This window comes from Sminthopsis crassicaudata, chromosome 5 (assembly GCF_048593235.1).
Source record: "Sminthopsis crassicaudata isolate SCR6 chromosome 5, ASM4859323v1, whole genome shotgun sequence".
Taxonomy (NCBI): Eukaryota; Metazoa; Chordata; class Mammalia; order Dasyuromorphia; family Dasyuridae; genus Sminthopsis; species Sminthopsis crassicaudata.
Window position 1 is genome coordinate 301,747,423 of NC_133621.1, and position 16,429 is coordinate 301,763,851.

General features: G+C 41.1%; 1 protein-coding gene across 1 annotated transcript in view; it reads left to right on the forward strand.

Moving 5' to 3' along the window:
• ZC3H7B (zinc finger CCCH-type containing 7B) overlaps positions 1-16,429 on the forward strand; it is an 82,583-nt gene that overhangs the window by 17,456 nt on the left and 48,698 nt on the right. Inside the window, exons 3-6 of the mRNA XM_074271815.1 lie at positions 3,902-3,935; positions 4,240-4,437; positions 7,321-7,479; positions 14,330-14,410. Of these exons, the coding sequence (XP_074127916.1) occupies positions 3,902-3,935; positions 4,240-4,437; positions 7,321-7,479; positions 14,330-14,410 (472 nt within the window). The remainder of the gene's footprint in view (positions 1-3,901; positions 3,936-4,239; positions 4,438-7,320; positions 7,480-14,329; positions 14,411-16,429) is intronic.

Consider the following 16,429-nt stretch of genomic DNA (forward strand, 5'->3'; position numbering starts at 1 on the left):
TGCCTCTTCCGCTCCCCAGGAAGTGGTGAACACCTGTCCTTCAAATATATTCCTAATTCCTTACATGATATATCCGGCCTTTCCACCATTTTGTGACTGGCCACACGTGCTGTTGCCATCATGTAGAGAAAGGCTTCATTTCACAGAGTCAGATTAGGGCAGAATCCCCCTGAAATGATGACATAAGATCTTTGGCTGTGGAGAATTACTCAACAATACTCTCAGCTTCCAGCCTGCCAGGGCAGGAATGCCTCCAAGCTGCCTCCCCACTCTTAGACTCTTCCCAGAAGGCTTTCTGAGCTTCCTTATCCAGGAAGCACCCAATTCCTCGAAGCTCAAGAGTATTGATAGAGTGGGGGAACTGGCTACTGTTGTTACTCAGAGGGTTATTTTTTTTTTTTTGAGTGGACTAATTATCCTCTTGATAGGGGAGCCCACAATGAGGAAATCTGCTAATATAGATGGGTACCTTGCTTTGCAGCTTCTGGTCTCAGTACGTCACCTGAGGCTCTGAGACAGAATGTCTTGTCCACTGTCACGTAACCAGTAAGTGCCAGACATGGGGCTTGAACTTGAAATCTGCTCTGGCCACTTGCTATCATCCTGCAGTGTAATCTGTTGAAGGAAGTGGATTGGAAGCTCTCAGATGGCAGGAGCCTATTAAGTGACTTAAGGTGCCCTGGTTGCTGCTTGGTGGTTACGAGTCACATGATCTCTCAGGTTCCTTTTAGCTCTAAATCTCTTATCTCAGGAGGGCAGGGTTAGAGCAACTCTGGCCAAGCTGAGGCTGAGCAGAGTATTTTACCTGAGGGAACTGTTCCCACGTGCATCATTTTATACATTTGTGTAACAGAAGGAGCTAAAGTGAATGAAACATGTGATGTTTAAAAAAAAAAAAAAAAAAGAGCAGAATGTAGATGTTCAAATGAGGTTGTAGTCATCTTTGAAAGCAAAATCAGGAGAGAGACCTTAGAACGGGGAAGGTCGGAGTTGGAGGGAACTTAGAATAGGGAATGTCAGGACTGGGAGGGAGCTTAGAACAGGGGATGTCAGAGCTGGAGGGAGCAAGATATGTCAGAGATGGAGAGAACTTAGAACAGGAAATGTCAAAGTTGGAGGGAGCTTAGAATAGAGAATGTCAGAGATGGAGGGAGCTTAGAATAAGGAATGACAGCTGGAGGGAGCTTAGAACAGGGAATGTCAGAGCTGGGAAGGATCTTAAAACATGGAATATCAAACACATTTTTGGACATGGCCAGTGTAGGAATTTGCTTTGCTTGTCAATATATATTTGTTACAAAGCTTTCCTTTCCCCCGCCCCTCCTATTTTTCACTGGGGAGGAGGATGGAGAGCAAGAGTAGAGAAATGCTTGTGAATTGAAAAAAAATCAGAGGATATCAGCTCTTAGAGCTTAGAACAAGGAATGTTACAACCAGGAGAGAGCTCTGAGCTCGTCCTTGGTCAGCTTCTCAGGCTCTGAGGGAGGGAGTGACTTGTCCAAGGTCACAAAATTTTGAGCAGTGATGATGGTATCATGGGGATGTGTTTTCTCCCCCTCACTCCAGGGGCTGCCTGATGGGCCACAGCCAGGACTATGAGCTCAGGCATTGGTTTAACAAGTAGTCTTGCTGCTTCATTAGCTTGGTGCCTACCCATTTTTTCATATAATCTCTACAAACATTTAAGTGACTCTGGTGTGGGAGGCTCTGAACTACGGTTGCTGCAAAGAGAAATGCGATATTACCCTGACTTTCAGCCAGCTTCCGGGAGGACTCAAACAGAGTCACCTGCAGGAGCGTGTCTTACCAAGATGTGGCCTCAGGGGCACTAGGATACACTAGAAAGGGCTCTAGGTTTGGAGCTTGGTCTTTCCAGCTCTGTGACCCCATTCCTACTCTATCCTTCCTCAGTTTCCTCTCCTGTAAAGTTAGAAGGTTTGGCTATGAGGTCTCTGAAGTCCATGCTTGGTTTCAGGTCCTGGTCTGGGAAGTTCCATGGGAAGGGTGAGACCCTGTGTAGTCAGCAAACATTTATTAAGCAAGTACTGGAGAGGCACAAGTCTCTTTGGCTCTGGGAAGCCTTCCTGAGACCAGCCAATTACACTAACAATGTTGTCATAACAACCCTGCAAAGAAAGTGATATTGATACTCTCAGTTTATCTATTAAAAAATGGAGGCTGAGAGAAATTTTATGATTTGGCCAGGATCACTCAGCTTCAGCAACCTTATTAAGCTGGGTGGCCAAGTCACCTCAGTTCTGGGGAGTACTTTTTCTTTAAAATGGAGATTGCAAAAAAAAAAAATTGAAAATGGGGATAGTAGCGCCTAAAGGATTTGTTTTATTGAATTATGATGAAGATCAAATATGAAAGCTCTTTGTAAACATTGGAATTCTAGATAACTGTTATTGTTATTAAGTTGGAGGTAGATTGTGGCCTTGAATGTCAGGAGCAGAAATCCTACCAGTGTGACCTTGTATGGGTCTGGAGTCTGGAAGATTCCTCTTCAAATCTCATTTTAGACACTATAAGCTGTATGATCCTGGGCAAGTCACATACTTACTCCTATTTGTCTCAGATTCCTCATCTGTCAAATGAGCTGGAGAAGAAAATGGCAAGCTACTGCAGTATTTCTGCTAAGAAAATCCCAAACGGGGTCATGAAGAGTAAGATATCATCAAAATACAAGAAAATGAGAGTGGTACTATTGGGCAAGATTTGGATGGTCCTAAAATTCTAGGAACTCAAATATCCTAGGCTGGTAACATCCATGAAGTTGAATTGAATTTCTATGACCATAGGGAAAAAAAAAGCTTTAAATGACAGTGAAAAGATAGGTTATTCCTTTGGCCTCTTGAGAAGGGGTGATAGGTATCATCCATCCATCTATTCATCTATCCATTCATCTAGCCTTTAATTCATCATCCATTTATCCCTCCATCCACCTATCCATCTATTAACCAATCAAATATCCATCATCCATCCATCCATTTATCCATCCACCATCCATCCATCCATCTATTCCATCTATTCACCTATGCATTCATCTATCCTTTCATCCATCAATCATCCATCTGTCCACCCACCTATCCATCTATCGACCATCTATCTACCATCCATCTATCCATCAACTAACCATCTACTATTCATCCATCCAACCATCCATCCACTCATCCATCAATCCATGTAATGCATCTATCAACCAACTCATCTATGCATCCATTTATCCATCCATCTATCAACCAATCAAATATCCATCATCCATCCATCCATTTATTCATCATCCATCCATCCATTCATTTATTCAAAATACATTTATTAATCATTGACAGTGTGTGGGAATTAAAAACAAACAAACAAACAAAAAAAAAAAAACCATAACCCCTAGCAGTACTCTAAAGATAATTATAGTGGAAAAGGTGGGGAAGGACCAGACTCAAACAGTGAAGATAAAAGGGAGAGGGAAATCTCTGCAAAGGACAGGTGCAGGTCCAGTCCTTGGATCATTTTTGGTTGGAGAAGGGGTAAATATTATCTCATTTGATTCTCACCATGGCCCTGGGAGATAAGTGCTATTATTATCCTTATTTAAAAGATGAGGAACCTGAAGCAGATAGTTGTTAAATGACCTGTTCAGGGTCACTGGTAAGTGTCAGAGGTTGGATTTAAACTCAGGACCTCCTGACTCCAGCTCTGGCACTCTATCCAACGTGCCACTTATGTGGCAACAGGTAATAAATGTTGGTTGTTGACAATGATAACAATGAGGAAGGACACTGGAGGAACTGAGCCTAGAAGGCAACACAGAACCCCAGTTAAAGGGATCTCATCTCTTTACCTGCTACCAGGCTGGATGCTTGGGCCCAGGTCTTATCTGGAACGTGTTTCCTTATGCCCTTAGGTCCACGATATCACTAAAGCAAGAAGATTATGAGGTAGGTGAATTCCCCCTGGAAAAGGGGTGACTCTGAAGAGGGGCACAGAATAATCAGCCTCTTCCCCAGCCTTCCAGGTTCCATCTTAAGGAGGGTAGTGGGTCCTGGGGTGGGAACTACTTCCCTCCCTGGTGGAGACTACAGGGGCTCTTCTAAGGAAGGCTGAGTGGGTAGGGCAGGGATTGGTTCTCAGGGTCAGGGAGCAGATTTGCTTCCAGGGGTTGGACGTTGGAGGGTGGTAGAGCTTCCTGCCTGTTCTCCCCACACCTGGACATCTCTTTCTTGCCCCTCTGTGGGAGCCCAGGCCTTTCTCCACAAGTTGGTTTGGAATCTGTTTGCTGAGGGGAATGACTTGTTCCGGGAGAAGGATTTCAAGCAGGCGTTGGTGCAGTACGTGGAGGGGCTGAATGTGGCTGACTACGCTGCCTCCGATGAGGTGACCCTGCCTCGAGAGCTCCTCTGTAAGCTGCACGTCAACCGAGCTGCCTGTTATTTCAACATGGTGAGGATACCAACTGGCCCCTGGACGCCATCAGCTGCTCCATTCTCTCCTGCTCCCATAGTCTTCAGTCTCCCCCGATCTTTTCTCACTTCTTCAGCCTCCATCTTCCTTTGTCCATGCTGCTTCCCTCCATGCAAAACTCCCACCTCCTTCTGCCTCCATTGCTTTCTAGTTCTTCCAGCTACCTTTCATTAGGATAACCTCCAAGTTTCTTTTGACTCCATATCCTTCAGCTGTCTCAGAACTCCTTTCCCTCTTTTGGCCTCCAATTTCCTTCTGTTCTCACAACTTTTAAATTCTTCTTCCCACTCCCTCCAATTCCCAGTCTTCCATATGCCCCAGATACCCAATATGCTTTTGGAGGGACATCAGAGGAGTCCTCCCTCCCACCCACCCTCACCAATCTGATGAACCTATGGGGCCATGAGCCTTTGTTTGTACTTTGGATCTCCACCTCTCTCTCCTTATAGAGACTGGGGTGATTGACACCTTGCTGAGGAAAGAGACAATTTCTGATGAGGGCATTAGAGGCTCAGAAGAATTGGCTGATGGGAAGCTCCTTATTGTCCATGTGGGGATGGGACTCATTTATTCAGTCATTCATTTATTCTTCATCCCTTTTCTAGGTACTAGGGAAGATTAAAACTGTTAGCCCAGAATCAGGACTTATGTCACTCAGATTTGGGAGTTTCTCCAATAACCCAAACTTTTCATTTTATTTTTTCTTCCATGGGAAGCTCTCAAAAATGAATGCTATAATAGCAATAATATAATAGTAATAAGTTCAAAATATTAGCCAATAAAGATATTGTGATTAGACCAAAGTCATGGGTAAAACTGTTGTCCCAAACCTCCAGGTATAATATTGAACCATAAAAAGAAAAGGATGATTTTAATTATCTTCATCCAGATGTTTGTATTCAAGTCTTTTAAAATGAAAAGACCATGCAGAAGAGATTAAAATATATGGGAAAAGGTATATGTCTAACCTGTCATTCTCTTTGTTTCTAGAGCTATTCCAAGGACACTCTCCCAGTGAATCTAGATATGATAAGCTCACATTCTAATATTTTTAATCCACCAAATCTGCCTTCAGACACTTACTAGTTGTGTGACTGTGGACAAGTCATTTAACCCTATCTGCCACAGTTTCCTCATCTGAAAAATGAGTTGGAGAAGGAAATGGCAAACCACTCCAGTGTCTTTGCAAAGAAAACTTCAAATATGGTCATGACTGGATAACAACAAATTTGGGTCTACCTGAGTAGTAATCCACATAAGATTAAATAGAAAACAAAATAGCACAGAATAGAGCTAATTAAAAGAGATAAAAAAGGCAGCTACAGCTTACTAAAATGAAGTAGTGAACATGAATGCACCAAATGGGACAGCATCCAAATTTTTAGAGAAGTAAATAGGAAGAAATAGCAAAACTAGGACAGTGGGGAATCTCAACTTCCCCTTCTCAGAATTAGATAAATCTAATCACAAAATAAACAAGAAAGAAATTAAGGAGGTAAATAGTCTCTTAGAAAACTTAGATACGATAGTCCTCTGGAGAAAACAAAATAGCATGAGAGTGACTTATCTCAAGGTGTTTCTATATGAATTCCACTGAAAAATGGAAGAATGAAATGAGAATGTGGTTCATTTTTTTAAAGCATCTTAAGGATTTCAAAGGCTTCTTCAAAATCCTGTAGTGTATGGGTTATGAAGATTACCATTTTGTTTCCATTTTACAAGTGAGGTAACCTAGCAGAGACTTGCATAGGGTCACACAGCTAGGTTTCAAGCTGAGTGGGCCCTTTGAGGCCAGTTAGCACAGCCCTCTCCCTTCAGGTGAGGAAAGGGAAGCACACTGAGGAGAAATGATTTGCTCAATGTCCCAAAGGTTGTAAGTGTGATCAACACTAAGTCACTTGACTCCTCAGCCTTAATTTTCTGTCAAGGGAAAGTTTGGATTGTCTGACCTCTCACGTTCTTTTCAGCTTGTCAGAAGCTGAATATGAATCTAGTTTTCTGGGCTCCATGTCCAGCATTGTTCTCAATTCATTATTTCTCCCTTTTTTAATGTTCAAGGGTTTTTGTGGGGCCCAGATAGAAAGGCAGTGGAGGGCAGTGGACAGAACCCTTATCTTTGTTCTGGTCCTTGTTATGCTGTGGCCCCTTCCCTCTCCTCCTCCTCTGTGGACTATACTTCTCTGGAAACCTCAGTTTCTTCCTTAAAAGGAGGATGATTATTCTTATATTATCTGCTTTTCAAGGCTGTGGGAAAGAAGCCTCAGAGAAAGGTCAGTCAATAAGTGCCTTATATGATAGGCTCAGTGCTAAGTGCTGGGGCCTAGAGACAATCTCTAGGATTGTCCTATAGAAATGGACATGGCTGTGACGATTTTGGCTAATGGCTAATCCCCACAGGGTGGGGATCTGGGACAGAAAGGACTCAGGATGGTGTGCTCTTTGTCTCTCTGCCTCCACTAGGGTAATACAGTGGCTGTTATACCTCAACACGCCCAGGGAAGCCCCAAAGTTGATAAGAGTTAGTCTGCTTCTCTTTGTCCTTCTATTTTCTTTCTATTTGGTCCTTCTATTTTCCTCAAATTCTCCATTCCAAGCTCCTAGGCTCCTTCCCCAGCCCTCCTCCTCATCTCTAACCTCTCTTCTGTCCAGACCTTAATCTCCCTCCAGACCATTCCTCTGTCCCTAGCTAGGGAACCCTAGCTTCTGAGCACTGGGGATGAGTTGTTTCCACCTAGAGGGGTGTGTGTGGGAGCAGGTGCTATAGCCTGGTCTAGGGAGGGAGGTGTGGATGGGAGCAGGGTCTGTAGCTTGGTCTGGGGAGGGAGGTGTGGATGGGAGCCGGTGTTCCTTTCTCGATTCCAGGGCTTATATGAGAAGGCACTGGAAGACAGTGAGAAGGCCCTGGGGCTGGACCCAGAGAATATCCGAGCTTTGTTCCGGAAAGCCAGTTCCCTGAACGAGCTGGGGCGCCATAAGGAAGCCTACGAGTGCAGTAAAACATGCTCCATCTCCCTCCCCCATGTGAGTATTTTGGGGTCCAATTGCCCAGTGGTCAAGGCAAATGGGGATGGGGTTAGAAGGGTGTGATTCAGGGTGGCCCCCAAGTGTGTGGTCCAGGCGGAGAAATGAGAGGCAGGAGCCAGGGACCAAGTCAGGATGGAGTCAGCAAGTGCCAGTATCTCATATAGTTTCCAATGAAGGCGGTTCTTCAACAGTAATCACATGCTGGGAATGTTTAATTTTGCTTTGAATCCTTCAGAGTCCAGTGGAAAGTACAGGCTTTGGAAGGAGAGGATCTGAATTTGGATTCTAGCTCTGATGCTTCTTGCCTGTGGGATATTGGGCAAATCACTTACTCATTTGGGCCTCAGTTTCTTTAACTGTAAAATGGGATGGTCAGAGTAGAAGACCTTGGGAATGCCGTCCAAGTCCAGATCCCCACTCATAGATCTCCTTATCCCTCCTTTCCGGCTTGGTCCAACACCCATTGGACTTAGGGAAGGGTGAACATGGGAAGTCAGCGGCTGGACACAATAGGTTAGTATGGGAAGTGGATCACCTTGATATACATTGTTCCCCCTCACCCCCCCAGCCACTTCCTCCAAATTCATTGGTTCATCCATCCATTTTTTTTTCCTGAGGCAATTGGGATAAAGTGACTTGCCCAAGGTCATCCAGCCAGGAAGTGTTAAGTGTCTGAGGCCTCATTTGAACTCAGGTCCTCCTGACTTCAGGGATGATGCTCTACCCACTGAGATACCCAGCTGCCCCCATTCATTTGTTAATTCATTCCTTTGCTCAGTGCTTATTAGCCCTATGTGCTTAGCCCTGAGCTAGAGTTGCATCCTGCTTTCACAATGTAAGATGCATTGTTTAAAAGTCAAGAAGCCTGGATTCCAATTTTGACTCTGCCACTTAATGGCTGGGTGATTTGGGGCAAGTCAACTTTTCTCTTTAATTTTAGTTTTTCCATTTGAAAAATGTGAACAATAATAGTCAGGAGTGTGTGGGGATGAAATAAGATAATGAATGCTTTTTAAAAGCATGGGACAGCTAGATAGCGTAATGGATCCAGCACCAGCCTTGGAGTCAGGAGTCAAATTCTGCCACTGACGTTTACTAGCTGTGTGACTGTGGGCAAGTCACAACACCCTAATTACTTCCAAAAGTAAAAAAAAAGTAAAAAAAAAAAAAAGTGCCCTAGCTGGGGGCAAATGGATAGAGTACTGGAAGGAAACTGGAAGGCTTAAATGGGAATCTTCCCTCGAACATGTCCCTTAACTTTTCTGTTTTCTCATCTGTATAATGGGGACAATGAAAATACCCTCTCTCTTAGGATTGTTATGAGGATGAATTGAAATAGCACATGGCAAGTGCTTTGCAAACCTTCCAGGGCTATGGAAATGCTAGTTGTGTTCTCTGGGCCTCAGTTTCCCCAGCCAGAAAATGAGGGAATTGTTTGGTTCCCTCCAGCTGTAGTTCTATGATAGCATCCTAAATATAGCCATTATAGGGGAGGCATGATACCAAATCAACCTTGCAGGATGGAGAGAATATGTCTAGCTGGAGGGGGGTGGGAAATATTCCACTTTGGAGGCCCTGCCTTCCTCCATTTTCTCTTTCAAACTATCTCAGACATCTCATTTCTAGCATTAAGACCTTCATCTGATCATTAACATTTCTTCATTCAACAACAGCAGAAGTTACTTTGGAGTATTTTTTTTTTTTTTTTAAGGAGAGTTAAGATGCTGACTTCTGAAAAATTGCCAATAAAACATTACTCAACTTTCCAAGTTATAAAAACAACTTAAGGAATGATTACTTTTTGGATAGTGGAAAATGCTGGGGAATAGTTTTTAGATCTGGCATTTCTTGTGGACAAAATTATAATACAGACTGAGGGAGCAAAAGAGAGAACTGTGGAAATTTGAGGAGGGAAAAAGACTTTGAACTGGGAAAAAAAGGTGAGGAATAAATTAGGAAAAGAGAAGGTAATCCCCAAACTGAACCTTGAAAGAAGATGAAGATCTGAATTGAGTGGATGTCCATCAGTTGGGGAATGGCTGGGAAAGTTATGATATATGAATGTAATGGAATATTATTGTTCTATAAGAAGTGATGAGCAGGATGGTTTCAGAAAAGCCTGGAAAGACTGACATGAACAGAAGCTAAGTGAAGTGAACAGAAACAAGAACATTATACACAATAACAAGATTATGTGATCATCAACTGTGATGGACTTAACTCTTCTCCACAATGTGGTGATTCAAGGTAATTCCAATAGACTTGGGATGGAAAATGTGCATTCAGAGAGAGAACTATGGAGACTCTCTGTGGATTAAATCATAGTGTTTTCACCTTTTTGTTATTGTTTGTTTGCTTGTGTTTTTTCCTTTCTAATATTTTCCCCCCTTTTGATTTGATTTTTCTTTTCTTTTTTAAATAATAGCTTTTTATTTTCAAAACACATGCAAAGATCATTTTCAACATTCACCCTTTCAAAACCTTGTGTCCCAATTTTTTTTCTCCCTTCCCCCTTATCCTTCCCCCTCCCCAAAACATCAAGCAATCCAATATAGACATATTTAACCTATAAACATGGGAGTGGAAGAGGGAAGGAGGGAGTAAAACTTGGAACATGAAGTTTCGCAAGGGTGAATATTGAAAACTATCTTTGCATGTGTTTGGAGAAAAATAAAATATTATTAACAGACTAAAAAATAATTTAAAAAAAGAAGAAGAATATGAAAATCCTGAGGGGTAAGAATGAGGTGAGGTATGAGTACTCCAGACCTTTGCATGAAGGTGGGAACAGCTGGTAGTCTAGGATGGCTGGAAGATCACATATGTGTTTGGAGTTACAGAATAAGACCAAGAAATTAGTGTGCATCTCAACTACAAGTTCTCATGTGCCTCCTGAATAAAGTACACTGGGATCTTGTGACTTGAATTCATTTTGAGCCATTAGGAGAGACTCTTTTTTTGTGTGTCCTTAGTGAAACCTATGAACTTTGAATTATTTTTTTAGCTTTCAACATTTATTATTATTATTATTATTTAGAGCTGAAAGGATATCAAAACCTCATTTCATTTATTTTTAATTAAGGCTTTTTATTTTCAGAAAATATACATAATTTTCAACATTCACCCCTACAAAATCCTTTTCTTTTCCTTCCCCTCCCTCCCCCCATCTCTTCCCCATTGGCAAGTGGTCCAATATATGTTAAATGTCAACATTTATTTTTGTAATTTTTTTTTCTTTTCTCCTTCCTTCTCTTCCTCCCTCCTTCCCCAAGACAGCAAGCATTCTGATAGATTATATATGTTCAATCATTTTAAATGTATTTCCATATTAGTCATGTTGTAAAAGAAAAATCAAAACAAAAAGGGAAAACCACAAAAAAAGAACAAGCAAACCAATTTTTTAAAAGGTGAAACTACTATGCTTCCATTCGCATTCAGTCTCAACAATTCTCTCTCTGGATACAGAAGACATTTTCCATCTCATTTCTATTGGAATTGCTTTGAATCACCTCATTGTTGAGAAGAGCTAAGTCCATCACAGTTGATCATCATACATTCTTGTTGTTACTTTGTACAAAGTACTCCGGGTTCTGCTCACTTCACTCTGCATCAGTTTCTGAAATCAGCCTGCTCATCTTTCTTATAGAACAATATTATTCCATTCCATTCATGTACCACAACTTATTCAGCCATTCCCCAATTGATGGGCATCTACCCCATTTTCAATTCTTTGTGACCACAAAAAGAGCTGCTACAAACATTTTTTACATGTGGGTCCTTTTCCCTCTTTTATGATCTCTTTGGGATGCAGAACCAGTAGTGACACTGCTGGATCAAAGGATATATACAGTTTAATAGTCTTTTGGACATAGTTTCCAAATTGCTCTCCAAAATGGCTCCAAAATTTTCATCAGTAGAAAAATATTTTAACATTTTAATTTAAACTTTTAATTACAAAAGAAGCCAATTCAATTCAGATACAATTGTCAACATGTTTCTAAAAACAAAATGAAATAAAACACCCCAAACAACCTAATTTATGTCTCCAGCTTGAGAACTCCTACATTAAATGGAGTTTTCTTTCTCATACTCTATCTTTAGTTTCCTCCTAATTGTTATTAGTACCACCCTTTCCAATCTGGAGTTAATTTTCCTAGGCAGAGTTGGGAGCCAAATGGGAACTGAGTGGTTCTAAGACCTCAGACCACCCTTTATTTAAGACAGGTAGTGGCATCTTTACATTGTCCCCATTTTACTGATGGAGAAATAACAATAATAATAAGGATTAATATTTTTAGAGGACTTTAAGATTTTCAAAGTTTTTATAAAATGTTATACGGCCACTAGGGGCACTATATTGAACAGACCACCTGGCCTGAAGTCAGGAAGACTTATCTCCCTGAGTTCAAATCCCACCTCCCACATTCATTAGCTATGGGACTCCAAGAGCAAGTCATTAGCCCTGTTTACCTCAGTTTCTTCTTCTGTCAAAATTGGAGATGGAAATGGCAAATCACTCCAGTATCTTTGCCAAGAAAATCCCAAATAAGGTCATAGAGAGTTGGACACAACTGAACAACAATATGAACATTATCTCATTTGATTGAAGAGGTCATTCAAAGTTAGCACCACTCAGCTTAATGCTTTATTTATTTATTTTTTGCCTTTAATTAATTTATTAATGTAATCATGCAATGATCTTTTTTAAAATTAAAAGTGTTTCAACAAACATAAGGAATTGTGTTTGGATTGTGCTATTTAACATTTTAAAATCAGTGATCAGGGTAACATCAGAGACAGCATTGTTATCACAATTACATCATCACAGGAAGGATAACTGACACACAGGATAAACAGGATTCAAAAATACCGTTAAGTGAGAACATAAGATTGAATAAAATAAAATAAATTTGATAGCAATAAGTGATACTTGGGTGCAAAATGTTCCCTTTGGTAGTCTAAGTTCAGACAGGTATTCTTTTTTGAATAAAAAATGGAAAGTTTTAGAAGACTTCAAATTCAAAATGAATTTATGATAAGATAGGGTAGCCAAGAAAATTGATGAAATATTAGGCTGCATTGAAAAGAACAATCTATGATTAGAAATATATACTTTGCCTTGATTTGATTTAATTTGTGGTATTATACTTAACTTTGACACAGTATTTAAGAAGTATATTGTATCAAGCTAGTTAACAAGGTGGTGTAGTAAATTGTGTGCTAAACTTGTTAAAAAGAGTTCAAATTTGGCTTCAGTTACTTATGAGGAAAAGTAATATTTGATAATATCTTTCTAAATACATCCAAAGATGGCTTTCAGCATTCACCTTTGCAAAACCTTGTGTTCCAAATTTTTCTCCTTCTCTTCCACCCCCCAAAATAGCAAACAATCTGATATAGGTTAAATATGTGCGATATTTTCTAAATATTTCCATTGTTTAATCATTATTTGTGTGATTATTAAGCATTGTGATAATAACTCACATTTATTTTTGGATAGAAAATTTTGAAAGTGCTTATTGATACATGTGTGTGCATGCACTTTAAACCTTATGTCTTCTGCTTCTATATTTACCTCAGTACCAAACCCACAATCATCTCTTAGCAAATATTTGTTGTTTGAGTAACGGGAGGAAGGAAATTCTTTGGGACTTTGACACAGATAATCCAAAGATTGTATCTCTAGCTTTGGAATACATTAGTCACAGATTCAAATTTAGGAGAGGCTCTAGAACAGGGGATGTCAGAGCTGGGAAGAAGCTTAGAACATAGAATGTTAGAGCAGGGAGAGTCTTTGGAGATCATCCTTTCTAATTTTTTCATTTTACAGAGAAGGAAACTGAGGCCCAAAGACATAAAAGGATTTTCCTAAAAAGCATAAAATTAAGTGGCAAAAGGAGAAACAAGTGCCAGCTCCCCAGCCTCCCATCCCAGTCTTTTTTTCACCCCTTCCTTTCAGTGTTCACTTTTCAGGACATCTTTCTTCTGGCTGTAATAAAACAACTAAAATTCATAAACAATCTTAGAACCAGAAGGGGCCATGAATGTCTCTGGGTTGATTTTTATTATGTATTTTTGAGGCGTTAGGGTTAAATGACTTGGCCAGGGTCACACACGCTAGTAAGTGTTAAATGTCTGAGGCCAGATTTGAATTCAGGTCCACCAATTCAACCCACCAATAACTACCTTGGATGAGTTAGTGCCTCATATGGGCCCTGCACTGTGTCAGGTTCTGAGGATACACAGACAAAAATGAAAGTCTCTGCCAGGAACTTCCCTTTTAACAGGGATAGTCCACAGCTGGATCACAGCTTCCAGGAATTGTGGCCCTGACGGGGATCCCCTGATCTCTCACCGAGACAGTAAAATCAGGGAGGTTGGGCTGGGGAAATGGGAGGGCAGAGTTTTTTTTAACCTTCAAAAAAGCCATCTGGTGCTTGTGACCAGGGGTGTGCTGAAGAATGTTTAACAACCATCTTTCCAAAAATCAGGATGCACTTTTAAATTTAATCTGAAATATTAATATTTCTCCATCTCTTAATTCCAATCAACAAAACAATTATCAACCCTGTTTTGGAGTGTGTGCTGATTACTAAGGTGTAAATGCTCACAGTGAAAATTTAACAATCAGCTCTCACAAGTTGGTATGAGCTAGCTGCAGTCTACCCTTGTTTAGGGAAGAACCATAGAATTAGCCAGGTGGAGGATAAAGGAGAAGGGGATAAAGAGGCAAGCCCAGGGAGAGGTGGGAGAAGAAGTCCAGACTTCATAATTTCCTTTACTCTTGGAGATCAAACAACCCAATCTTTTTTTCTCCCTCTTGCTTAACATTTTCTTTCTCCCCTAGGATGAAAGCGTCACTCAGCTCAGTCGGGAGCTGGCCCAGAAGCTGAGGTTGCCCTGCAGAAAAGCATATAAGAGACCTCAGGTGGGCAGGTGCCTTGGGCAGTGGAGGTGGGAAGGATTGGGAGGTGGAGGGGAAATGTCTGCCTGGGACGGCCTTCAAAGGCCCTTGTTTCCTCCTTTGTAAGTTGAAGGGTGTTCCTCCCATTTTCTATCACCTCTTCCAAGTACATACTTGGTATCTAACACCAAAGTCCCCAGATTTGAGATCATGAATCATGATCCACCACAGTGGCCTTTGCCAAGGGCATGAACTTATAGTATTATTTCATCCATGAAACGAGAGACTGGGAGATTGTCATCATAACCAGCAATTTGATCATCTTGAAACATTAAGTAATCCCCTGTCTTAATTACCAAGGAGATCTGTTCTTTTGGTTTTTTGTTTGTCTTTTTTTCCCTTTTACTTATTTTTTAGCTTTATTTTTAGTACACATTTCTTTATGAATCATGTTGAGAGAGAAAAATCAGAACAAAAGGGGGAAAAACTATTGGAGGGAAAAAAATCATAAGAAATAAGTGAACCTAGCATGTGCTGATTTACATTCAATCTCCATAGTTCTTTTTCTGGATGCAGATGACATTTTCTGTCCAAAGTCTATTGGGATTGCTTTGGATTGGTGAATCACTGAGAAGGACCGAGTCTTGTGTAGTCGATCATCACACATTCTTGCTGCTACTGTATACAATGTATTCTTGGTTCTTGTTTCGCTCAGCATCCGTTCATGTAAATCTTTCCAGGCCTTTCTAAAATCAGCTTGTTCATCATTTTTCATAGAACAATAATATTCCATTACCTTCATACACCATGATTTATTCAGCCATTCCCTGAGTGATGGTCATCTACCCATTTTCCAATTCTTTGCCACCATAAAAAGAGCCGCTACAAACATTTTTGCACCTTTTTCCCTCCAAGAAGTTCTGTTTTACAGAATCTTACATATCTAAGAATTTTCCAGCCTAATTAGAAGATAAGATGCTACTTTATTTTTAAAATTTTTTAATTTTTTATTTTCTGAAGCTGGGGTTAAGTGACTTGCCCAGGGTCACACAGCTAGGAAGTGTTAAGTGTCTGAGACCCGATCTGAATTCGGGTCCTCCTGAATTCAGGGCTGGTGCTCTATCCACTGCACTCCCTAGCTGCCCCTAAGATGCTACTTTAAAAGGACTTAGATCGAACTAAACACAGACAGACAGAGACAGCGTCAGGAAGACAGACAGAGAGGGAAGGAGGAAACAGGAATTTATTAAGCACTTACAAAGTATACTCTGTGCTAAAAACTGTTGTTGCAAGATCCCTTAAAAAGGCATTCGGATGAAAAAATACATAGAGGGAAAACAGAAGTGGAGGTGGGGGTCCCGTGACGAACCGGGCAAGAAGTGGCCAGAGAGCTTGACTCTGGACAGGAGAAGGCCAAAGGTCACGTCTCAAAGCCTAGGATGCAAAGGGCTGAATCCAGGATTCTTGGAGTGGGGACAATGATGGCTAGAGTGTATACAGAGCATGGTATAATAAATATTGTAGAATTCAAAATGACAAGTGCCTTTAAAAAATACTCGCGGCAGTACAGTGGGGTGGTGGAGGAGGCAGGGAGAGCCAGCTAGGGGTTCCTGAAGAATTAAAATGGGTTCTTGATGATTGGAGACTGGATGAGGGTGCCTAGAGATATCCACATGCTAAAAGCACCCATGTGTGTAGGTCTGTACCATGCGGGCTCTAAATTCCATTCAGTGAGTCTCACTGATTAGCTCAGGTAAATGAAATCTGTGGGGATTTTAGAGGGAGATACTAGGAGTGGGTAAGTATTAGTAAGGAAGAATGACATGGGGGTGTGGGGGGGCAGGGGAGTGTGTATTAGGTCAATAGGGAAGAGCCCTTTTGCTGGGATGCAGACAGTTGCAGAATTGATCCCATTTTGCCTCACTGAAACAGCAGGACTTGATGCTGCCCAGTGTCACATCGAGAGCTACTGTTGTCATGATGATATTGTCCATAATCCTCATCTCTCTCTCTCTCTCTTTCTCTCTCCCCCTCTCCCTCTCT